General features: G+C 46.6%; 1 protein-coding gene across 1 annotated transcript in view; it reads left to right on the forward strand.

The window, feature by feature from the left end:
• The window catches only part of Txnrd3 (thioredoxin reductase 3), a 47,672-nt gene extending 36,898 nt beyond the window's left edge, over positions 1 to 10,774 (forward strand). The window contains exons 14-16 of the mRNA XM_023706385.1: positions 5,843 to 5,938; positions 8,851 to 8,985; positions 9,475 to 10,774. Of these exons, the coding sequence (XP_023562153.1) occupies positions 5,843 to 5,938; positions 8,851 to 8,985; positions 9,475 to 9,537 (294 nt within the window). The 3' untranslated portion in view covers positions 9,538 to 10,774. The remainder of the gene's footprint in view (positions 1 to 5,842; positions 5,939 to 8,850; positions 8,986 to 9,474) is intronic.
• The last annotated feature ends 823 nt before the right edge of the window (positions 10,775 to 11,597 follow it).

Genomic DNA, 11,597 nt, shown 5'->3' on the forward strand with positions numbered 1-11,597 from the left:
AATTATAAAGCAAGGACCCATGAACTCTGTGCAAGGGCTTTGGATGGTCTTTTCCTAGAGCATTGGTGTTTTTAGTCAAAGACATTATATCAACTGACTTAAATATGCTCAGTGAGCCATGGAAAGCTACAGGTGAAGAACCAAAGGAATCAAGAAAACAATAAATGACCAAACCACGTGTATCACAGAAATGACAAAAACCAAACTAGGGCAGAAAACTGTAACTGGATTGTAAACCTCACAAGAAGGAGGTCATTCTTTTATTGCTGCTGAGACAAAATACCCAACACTTAAATTTAAAGGGGGAAAGATTTAATGTAGCACAGTTGGTAGAGGTCTCAGTTTGTACTTGGCTGGCTCCACGGCAGGGGGGCGTGGCAGAGGGCCATCACAGAGGAGAAACAGCTCACAGGGCAGACGGCAGTGAGTTGTGAAGAAGCAGGGAGCCACAAGCAGTGATCCTCTTTCTGTCCCTCATATCTGATACAGGCTGCCCACACTTAGGGTGCCCCACTCTCACACCCAGCACGCGGCAGCCTTAATCCTAGTGTCACACCCTGAAGCAAGCCCAGCATCACATCCTGATCCCAGCAGCACACACCACACCCTAGATCCAGACACCTCTGAAAAGCCCCACCAATAACCACGTGAGGTTTTGAGGGACATCTGGATACAAACCATAACAAGGGGCTTAGAATCAGATTGGAAGAGACTGGAAAAAAAAATCAGTGAACTGGGGCTGGGGAGATGGCTCAGTAGATTAAGCGCTTCCCTGGCAAGCACAAGGGCCTGAATTCAATCCCTGGTTCCGCAAAAAAAAAAAAAAAAAAAAAAAAAAAATTAGTGAACTTGAGGATAAGACTATGGAAATGATCCTGTCCAAGGAACAGAGTGAAAACGAGTAATGAAAAATGGAAAGAGGGCCCGGGAGATAGCTCAGTAGGATAAGCGCAGGGGTCTGAGTTCAATCCCTGGTTCCGCCAAAAAAAAAAAGGAAAGAACCCATGAGACACATGGGATACTGTAAACCATGGGCATGCACATGGCTGGGTCCCTGAAACTGAAGAGAGGAGAGAGAGGCAGGAAAAGATTGGAATGAATGATAGCGGGAACTCCCACAGTTAATAAAAGACAGGACCCACGTAACCAGACAGCCTGGTGCGCACCAGGCTGGATGAACTCAAAGATCCACAAACGTGCATGTTACAGGCTGGCTGCTGGACTCCAGACAGTTTTGAGAGCAGTAACTGAACAGCTGGTTTCTCATCGTAAACCATAAATCATGTTGGCCATATGGCAACAGGATGGCATATTTAAAGTCTGGAGAGAAAAACTGTCTCTTAAAAATGCTGTACTCAGCCAAACTAGTCTTTAAAAATGAAGGGGAAATGAAGACATATCCAGAAAGTCAAAGGTGGAAGGAGTTCAGTATCCACAGAAATGCCCTAAAGAAATGTGCACTCAAGACCCGGATGAAACACAGCAGACAGCAACTGGAAGGTGCAGGAGACAGGAGCCCTTGAGACTGGCATCACATGTAAATGCAAAAGCCAGGGGTTTTGTCCTTTTGGTTTCCTTGGTAACTATTCTCCTGGCCTATATAATTTTAAAAAGCAAAGGAATTAAAGTGATAATTATAAATATATGTTAATGAGCATATGTTATATGTAGATATAATCTGTGGCAATAAGAATATAAAAGCCTGAGGAGCAGAGATGTAGAAACTAAGTAGATGTCACTCATACTGGATTACCACAAATTTAGAATGTTGACTAAAATCCTCAAGCAAACCACTGGTGAAAGTAACTTGAAATATATATAGAAAAGGAAAGAAGGAAGTAAAATATGGTATACTCCAAAAAGTAGAAATAAGTACTAATGGAGTGAATCTGCTTAAACAACATATAGATGGATCCTGATTTTTAAAAATCAAATATACTGAACTCTACTTTTAGGAACATTTAATCCATTTACATTTGATTATTGATAAAGATTTATCTCAGCAAGGACCCTATCCAAAAACAACTATGTTCAAAGGTGTTTGGAATAGATTTCGACAAGTGACTTTGGTAGCGTGAGATTCAGTTGAGTCCGCAACAGAGCTAGTACATGAATTTGCAAAATTTCAGGATATAAGGCTGACACATGAAAGGCAGTTGTATTTTTATACCCTTCCGATGCGCTGTCCAAAAACAAGTGAATGAACTATTTCACTTTTAATGGAATCAAAGAGAATAAAGTACTTACTAATGATTTTAATCAAGGTGGTGAAAGTGTGTACACTGAAGCTACAAAAGATTGTTCAAAAAGTAAAACCTTAAGTAAATGGAAAAGCATCTTGTCTTCATGGACCAGAAACTTAATGTTATTACAGTACAGAACTAATTTAGGGTTAGGACTTTGAAAATTGTCTGTGACAAAACAAAATTCTTTTTAACTCTGTAGAAAATAAAAATGAATATATGGGTAAAACAGTCATACTTTACTATATGACTCAGTTGTGAATAGCTTACTTTTTTTTTCTCCACAGTACCAGGGATCAAACTCAGGACCTTGCATTTGCCAGGAAGGGGCTTATGCCACTGAGCTATATCCCTGGCCCCTGAATAGCTTACTTTTTAAAAAAATAGTAACTTTATCCAGGCGTGATTCTGCATGCCAGTAATACCAGTACTCGTGAAGCTGAGGCAGGAGGATTGATGCAACTTCAAGGCCAGCCCGGGCTACAAAGAGAGCTCCAGTCCAGACTGAATTACAGAACGAGACCTTGTCTTTAAAAGAAAGTAGCTTTATTGAGGATGTAACTTATATACCATAAAATTCACTAAGATTAAGTGGATTTTAGTATTTCTTAATATTTAGCATTCTCTTCTGCAATCAGTTTTACATTTTTATCATTAAAAAGAGGCTTGTATCCACTAGCTGTTCTTCCTTATCTCCCCAAACAGTGTAGATTTATCTATGTTGGACATTTCATGAATGTGAAATCATTCAGTTATGGTCTTTTGTGCTTGGCTATCTCCCTGAGCATATTTAAGATGCATCCATGGTGTAGCATGTGTCCCTATTTAATTTCTTTTCAAAGGTAATAATAACTGCACACATGCTACATTTTGTATATTGGTTGCTAAGTCGGACAAAGAATGGACAGTTTGAATTGTTTCCACTTTTTGTCCATTGTGAATAATACTGCTACGTACATTCATATCTCAGTCCCTGCATTGTCACCAGCTTTCAGAGTATCTACCTGAGAGTGGCATTACTGGGTCCTAGGGCCACTACCAAAAGCCAAAGAACTCAGAGACGCCAGAGGCTGGTGAGGCAAGGAGGGATTCTCTCTCAGAGCTTCCAGAGGACCTGCTCATGCCATGATTTCTGAGTTCTGGCTTCCAGAACTGGGGAAATACATTTGTTTTAAGATGAAAGATTGTGGTGATTATTTAGGGCAGCCTTGGAAAGCTAATATGCCATCCCAGTGGTGTCCCATTATGGTTGTGATGTTTATTTCCCTATGACTAATGAATGGTGTTGAGCATCTTTCCTTGCATCTATTGGCAATTTGCATATCCCTTGGAGAAATGTTGTTAGGTTCTCTGTCCTTTTTAAAATTGAGTTATTAGGCCAGGGAGATAGCTCAGTGGCATAAGTGCCTGCCTGACAAGTACAAGGTTCCGAGTTTGATTCCCAGTACCAAAAAAATAAATCTAAAATTGAGTGATTTTCTTCTTTATTGTTCAGTTGTAAAGTTCCTTTGTGTGCACACTTGTGTGGCACTAGAGTGTGAACCCAGGGACTCGTATGCTAATACTGTCTGCCACTGAGTGATATTCTCAACCTAAGTTACAAGAGTTCTTTCTAAGTAGCCCATGTACATGTCCCTGATGAGAAAGATGTTTAAAAAAAATTTTTTTTCCATTCAGGGCATCATGTTTTAACATTCTTAATGATATCCTTTAAGATACAAAGGACTTTAATTTTGAAGTACAATTTCTCATTTTGTCACTTGTTCTTTGGACATCACATTTGGGTAATCCAAAGTTAAGAAGCTACGTTCCTGTGTCTTCTAGGAGTTAGAAACAGTGTGCCGCAGCTTGTCTGTATCATATAGTGTCCCATAGTGTGAGGTTGGGAGCTCCACCCTTTTTTTTTTTTTTTTTTTTTTTTTTTGGCAGAACCGGGGATTGAACTCTGGCCCTTACACTTGCCAGGGAAGTGCTTATTCCACTGAGCCATCTCCCTGACCCCTTGGAGTGCCACTCTTTGAGTGTGGCTTTCCACTCATCTCTGTACAGCTTGAGTACAGGAAGACCTTGAGTGTACCTGAGAGGATAGGGTGCTAAGAGGCTGTGGGAAGAGAGATAGCTACAGCCTCCTCTTCCAGGGAGGCGAGTTCTGATTTAAGCATGTTTTCTTTTACATGAAGAGAAACACATACACACATAAAAAAAAAAAATATACAAGACTTAAATGTAGGGGCCTCTGGGTAGGTTGAAGTAAGTACTTAGGGGCAGAGATCATTGTCTTGCATAAGAGCAGTAATCACAAGGTAAATAGGATAAATGGGGAGACAGCACAATCGATAAAATGATTTATGACACAGCCAGTCATTACAGTTGTGCGCTGGAGGCATACAGGGGACAACACGCAATCCAGATCTAATCCAAATGCTCTTAGAGTTATGATGTGGTGCAGGAGTGCTGTTAGTGGGAAAAGACAGCTTGACCACTCGAGGCTGGTGCCGCAAGCAGAGTGGGAGCCCATCTGGACAGAAACAGCTGGATCTACACCTCACACCTACTTTGAAGCCATAGGCCAAAGGCTTCCAGGGAAATCCTTAAAGTTAGTATACACATTTACCAAAACCCAGGGGAGTAGGTGGTCATGGGGAAGGGGGAGACAGAAGAAGCTGGGCACCTCTCCCTTAATCTGCAACAGGGACTGTCGAAGTAGAGGCTCGCTGCTTCCAAAACTATGCTGGAAGACTCTCCTTAACCCAAGAAGGCTATCTTTAGGAAATTGATCTTGTGAGAAAGAAATATTTGTCTTCTCTTCCTAAAATCAGAGACTAAAAAGTTAGCATTAAAATAGGTGGAAGAGTTTCTCTTCTTTTAAAACAGTAATTTTTGTTACGTGGAAGTGTGTACAGTGCTACTTTTCAGTAATGCTGGTGTTCACTGCACCTACCCCAGCTGTGGACACTCCCTCAAATTGACTGTGTCCGGCTGGGATCGTAAACAATTTCAGTCCACCCACTGTGGAGTCCAGCTCAGAATACACTTCTCTGTTGCCAAGCATGTTTACCGCCTTCTGTGTGGAGTGGTTGAGGGGATGACCCAGGAGAGCATCACCATCCTGAGCAGTGGAGGGGTATGCTGGGGTCGGTGTCCTCCGGAGCTCTAGCTGGAACTCAGGACTGAAGTATGCCATGCCCGGTACAGGTCACACGCTCTGCCTCTGAATGGCAAGCACAGTCATCACAGCTGCTGTTCCTTGACTTGGAATGGCTTTGTCTGCGACAGGCAGCCGCTCGGTCCTCACCTCTTCAGCCCACCCCATGTCTAGTGAGTGGCCTTAGATTGACTGAACTCTGTAAATGTTTAGAACTGAACTGAGTCCTTAGGGCTGTTTTCCTTATGACAGCTGAGTGACAAACAGCCAGGACATCTGTGCAGGTAATGTTCTGGGGGCTCCGGCTCAGATGCTCCTACCCCAGACCTCAAGTCAGCTCCTCCATAAATCTCTGCAAGCAGTGTGAAGACCTCTGTCTGTAGAGTTAAAGAGTGGCATGGAGTGGTCTTCATGGGTGTTCACCTCGGCCTTTCTCTCCTCTTCTCTTCTCTAGGTGTTTCATACCTTGTTCTGGCCACTCGAGTGGACAGTGGCTGGCAGAGACAGCAACACATGCTACGCGAAGATCATCTGCAATAAGCTTGATAATGTATGTAGCATGACTGCAGCTGCAGTCCTGTGCTGTATCTGTATTTCAGGTTCAAAACAAAAAGTAGCCCTTGTGGGTAGGATTTGAAGTTGTTTCACCCTGTCAATGTCCTCAGGGGACACATGCACAGAGCTCGTTAGGTATGGACTGTCATCAGGCTCACAGATGCATCCCAGATGTCATCACCACACAGTGCTTTAGGCTGAACGGTTAGGATGGGATCAGCATGGAGCTTGGGATTGTCACCCAGTATGGTGCTGTGTGTGTGTGTGTGTGTGTGTGTGTGTGTGTGTGTGTGTGTGTGTTTTGGAGAAGAAATGGAAGGTGTATAGGAGCCCTGGAAAGATGGTCACCACAAGTGGACCCCAGGAAAGGCAGAGGGCTGACAGGCTTCACGTTAGAGCAACTGAGAGGATGACAGCTGTCCCTGAGGGGTGGGGACAGCCATGAGCTCCAAGGTAGCTGAGAGTATAACTTGTTGAGGACTTGTTTTGTGAAGACCTTGGGTATAGACCATGGTGGGAAGACCCTGTTCTTCTCTCTCTAAGGGTTTTGCAGTCTGGAGCAGGTTGGGCCTCAGCAGCAGAGCATGTGCCTGGTATGTGTGTGGCCCTGTGCATTCTCTCTGGACAGATGAGGCTTGAAAACATCATGCCTCATACAGCCACTATTGTGAGGAAGAAATGAGATGGTGTCTCTGTGTTGTCTTACTCTTGAGATGACACAAAGGTCCAGGGCCACCAGCCCATTGGCATGTTGTCAGTCAAGTGATTTACTAGAGAAACAGATTTAACACAGGATGTACAAAACTATAAGAAGTCACAAGATTGGCTTATGATGGTCAGCCACAGAGTCAGATGAGGGTGCATGCAGAGGGTGTCTGCACACTGGAGACTGAAGGATTCAGTCCAAGGTCTGGAGCCCACTGCAGTGTCCCATGCGAGTCATGTCAGAGGGTCGATGGGTTTGCAGCAGAGGGCTGAAGAGTTTGCTCTGAGAGCCAAAAATCTGCACTGAAAGGCAGGAGACAGCGTCTAAGGTGAAGGCAAAGACTAGAGCTCCTCTGAAGAAACAAGCAGGTCCAGCCTTCTTCTCGTCCCCTTTATGCCATCCAGGGAGAAGCCACCCTAGGATGGGTCTTCCACACCCAAGTGTGGAATTGCTGAGCTCGTTTAGTTAAGTTTCTCTTACTCAAGTTGGCACAACTGATCAACCCTCACAGCCTGGGCTCTGGGACTCAGTCTGGGAGCTGCACTTGTCTCCAGGGCAGTGATGGGGAAGATGGTCACAATGGCCCTACAAGCTGCCCTGTGGGAGAGGCTGGTGGTACTCTCCCTAGGGTCAGTGTTCTGGTGAGGACTGCATTGGGGTCCTTTGGGAAAAGCCATGGGAAGCTCATGCGGGAGTGGTAGGAAGCCTTTCTTCCTTTCTTGTTTGTTTGCTCTCTCTGTCGCTATCTCTGTCTCTCTCTCTCTCTCTCTCTCTCTCTCTCTCTCTCTCTCTCTCTCTCCCTTACCTCCCTCTCTCCCTCCCTTCCCTATCTCTTCCTCCTTCTTCCTCCTTCTTTCCCTTCTCCTCCTCCTGAGAGCTAGGATTATTGGTGTTCATGCCTGGCCAGGCAGCCTTTCTCAAAGGAGCAGGGAGATGCTGTGATCCCTCCCCTGCTGTCCTAACCTGAGCTGGTGGCCAGGAGGGCCCTGCTGGGTGGAGACCTGTAGCCACTTCATAGAGGTGCTGGCTCTAACCACTAGCCCCAGGCAGTGCTCAGGGCCTATCCTGTCCACTCTGTCCCCTGACTCACTTCTGCTCACCCTCAGCACCCACCATGTCCCTGGGTTATGAGCTCTCACTTGCCACCTGTCACCAGAGAAAGGCAGAGTGGCCACTCCTTTCCTCTGTCTAGATTTCCTCCCTTTTTTCCTTCCATCCTCCCACCCTTCCTCTGTCTTTTCTTTGCGATGCTGGGATTTGAACCTAGGGCCTGACACATGTGAGACAAGCACCCCACCCTGAGCCGCAGCCTAGCTGCAAGCATCCTTTCCTAGGTATCAACCCTGTATTTGTGAAATGGAAAAAAGATTTTAACTCTGCTGTGTGGAAAACATTGCACACTTCCTGGCCAAGCCCTGCCTTTATTTTCAGTTTCCAGTGGAATCTTCATGGATGTCCCCCTCCCAGTGTGCTGCGTGATGTGGCCAGAATCTGACCCCACAGCCGCCAGTGGTCCTGGCAGCTGCACTTCCACCCCATCTAGGACTCTGAGCTCTGTGCAAGGCCGAATTCCCTGACCCCAGCCTTGATAGCATTGTCTGAGTGGGCAGCCATGCCCCTGGCCCTGCCCTCTATTGCCCTTCATGTCTTTTCTTCATAACCCTAACTGTCCCTGGAATCTGACCACGAGTATGCCTATAATACCAAAGGGCGCTTGTCATGTGAAGGCAGACCCGATGATAACAGACACCTGGTGACAGCCGGCACCAGCTGTCCCTCGTCTCTGCTCCATGTTGGAGATGGCATCCTGCTTCCTGGGCTGGTGGCCTTGCATTTCAGTAGCCCTGATGCCTTGGGATTATCCTGGCATTGGACTTTAATTTAGAGTTGCCGTGTTGTTATTGCACGCCGTCCCTGGGTAATTCAGCAATTTACATCACCCTAATGAACTCCTTTACGCAGTGGGGAAATTGCTTGTTCTAGTAAATTTGAGTGCACATTAACTCCGGCCGCGCATTTACTGGCTCATTTAACAGATTCCTGCCGTGGCTTACTTTCCTGGCAATGTTCTCTGCTCTCTTGCACAGTGGAGTTTGCCTTTCCTGAAGGAGAGACCGTAAATCTTAACGTGAGCTTTCAGGGAACGGGTTTCTGTTCAGATCATTAACTTACCTGCTTCTCTGTTGTTGCCTTCATTAAAGGCGCGGGTGATAGGATTTCATGTTCTTGGACCCAACGCTGGCGAGATCACCCAAGGGTTTGCAGTCGCAATGAAATGTGGACTCACGAAACAGCTGCTCGATGACACTATTGGAATCCACCCCACATGTGGAGAGGTAGGGAACAGGTTCCTTCTTCAGCTTCAGTTGATGGTGTTTGAAAAACCATTATAAAGTGCATGTCAGAAAGACTTTTCCAGAGGGGCCAGGGAGACGGCTCAGTAGAATAACCGCTTCCCTGGCAAGTGCAAGGGCCTGAGTTCAATCCCCAGATCTACCCCCCGCAAAAAAAAAAAAAAAAAAAAATCTTGTATGTGAGAAAGATCTTTCCTTAGTAAGTAGCAGGGGTTTTTTTGTTGTTGTTGTTTGTTTGTTTTTGTTCTTGAGACAGGATCTCACTATGTAATTCAGGCTCGTCTTGAACTCTGCGTAACCTAGGCCACCCTGGAACTCATTGCAATCCTCCTGCCTCAGCCTCCTGAGTGCTGGGGTTACATGTGTGCACCACCACCCCTGGCTGTTTTATGTATTTTAAGGGGTGGTGTGGTGTTCTCCCAAAGCAGCAGTAATATCTGTATATCTGTGTGTCTCCTCTCTCGTGCACAGGTGTTCACAACCCTGGACATCACCAAGTCATCGGGACTGGACATCACCCAGAAGGGCTGCTGAGGCTAGTATGCTGCTGCTGGGCTTCCCGGTCCGCTTCTCATTCCTTCCAAAGACACTCACTCTGTTCACAGGGCAGAGATGAGGAAGTGGCAGGGACACAGCAGCAGCCGGCAACTGCAGGGACTCACTGACGCGCAGCAGGTAGACTGCACCTCTGACGCCCTGGCTCGGAACCCTGTCGGAGAGCCTGGGCTGACTCCGGCGTATCAGACCTGAGCTTCCCTCCGTTGAATGGCACTGGTCGCCCAAGGGACCCTTCCTGGTGCCTGGCGTTTTTATCTTCTCGCGTTGTTTTCTATAAGGGTATTTTTTCTGTGAAGCTGGCTATAAAGGTGGTTTCCAGCATGGGCCTGGCACACACATGCTTGGGGTAGAGGTGGCGGTGAGCGCTGGTGCCTGGTCCATTAGCAGGACAGTGCACGCCTGGTGCTCCGCCTCTGAGGTGCATCTTCACCTAGTGCCGAGTTCCTGGCTCGGGCCTCGGCATCCCATGACGGTGACCTCGGGATCGCTCTCCTTGCACAGCTCCAGGCTGGCAGAACATCTCACAGAAGAGAAAATACTCAAATCCCTTTTTCATGTTGATCTTAAAAATAGTATTATAAAGTTTTCACAATTGTTTTATGTGAAATATAATTTCAATCTGTTGGCAATGATTCAGTCGAGGTCTGTGTAGTGAGTGATAGTTGAACTCAGAAATAAACTCCAGCCTTGGGAGTTTCATGTGGACTCAAACACACAACAGTATCTAAAGGACCTGAAAGTGGTGGTGGTGGGGGGGAGCTGGCCAGGGTCCCTTTGGAAAACCTCTCCTCTTGAGGAGACACAGCCCCTTATGTCCTGAGTGGTGCCCTAGCCACTAGCTGGGTGCCATTGCCTAGGGACATGTTTGGGATGGGCATCGTGCCGTCCTCTCCAGGCGGGATGGGGCGGGGGGATAGGGATGGCACCCAAAGGAAGCTGACTCAGGACTGGAATGAAACTGCTCTACTACTGGGGAGACAGAGATGCAGATGTGACGGAAGTGTCAGAATGGGTGGGCGCGAGGTACTGTGACTTCCCCTGTCACATGAGGTGGGGCACCTGAACAAAGCACAGTGGAGGTAGTGATACTTGAGCTCAATGCCTGGGAGAGATGGGATTCCAAAGTCTAAAGCAAACAGATCCAGCGAAAATAGTAAAACAATAAGTAAGATGTTTTAAATTTGGAGTTGTAGATATAGCTCAGTGGGAGAGCACTTGCCTCGCGTATGGCGGGCCCTGGGTTCCATCCTTGGTGCCACACGCACACACAGATGTTACCCTGTGTGGGGCATCACACAGAGCCAGAATTGTCCAGAAGCCCAAAGTGAAAACAAAGAAGCCAGGAAACAAGCCAGTGCCTCCTGCCTTGCACTGAGTAAAGGGGGGGAGTATTCCAGGGCCGCGCCAGAGCAATATTGCTAATACCAAGCTCCACGGAAGCCAAGACCCCGTGTGCGGTAACACAAGGGCGCCTGCTGGGAACGGGACCTGCCACCACTGTCCAGGCCACAGGCTAAGTATCATCCTTTTATGAGGCACTAAAGCTCACATAGATCCCTGTCTAAGGCTGGCCTCCTCCCACAGTGCCACTTTTCTCCTGTCTCTCTCTCTCCTCTTTGCCTTTCCTCCTCTTCCAGAGCAAAGATAGCCCCTGTGTGATGGTGAGAGATTACCCAGAAGATAAAATGTGTATACCTTGAATCATATAAAGAACTAAAAGGGAAAACCAACATTGACCCCTGTTCTGGAGCCTTTAACATATCATTAAGTAACTTAAAAGATCACACATGAAAAAAGTCGCTCAAGGTATAGATCTGAGTACAGCTTAAGGCACTAGGAATGCAGCCATGATGACAACTACTGATCTCAGGCCCCCCCTGGAATGTATACAGACAGCATTTGCCTTGTAGTCCGAGGTGGAGGCTGAGTCTGCCAGATTTTGTGAGATGACACTCAGATAATAGAACAATAGGATTGTAGCTGTGATAGTAGTGCTAGGCACCTGAAGGCCTTAGGGCCCACCGGGTGGGCTGGGA

Source organism: Octodon degus, unplaced genomic scaffold (assembly GCF_000260255.1).
Source record: "Octodon degus isolate 3935 unplaced genomic scaffold, OctDeg1.0 scaffold00254, whole genome shotgun sequence".
Classification (NCBI taxonomy): Eukaryota; Metazoa; Chordata; class Mammalia; order Rodentia; family Octodontidae; genus Octodon; species Octodon degus.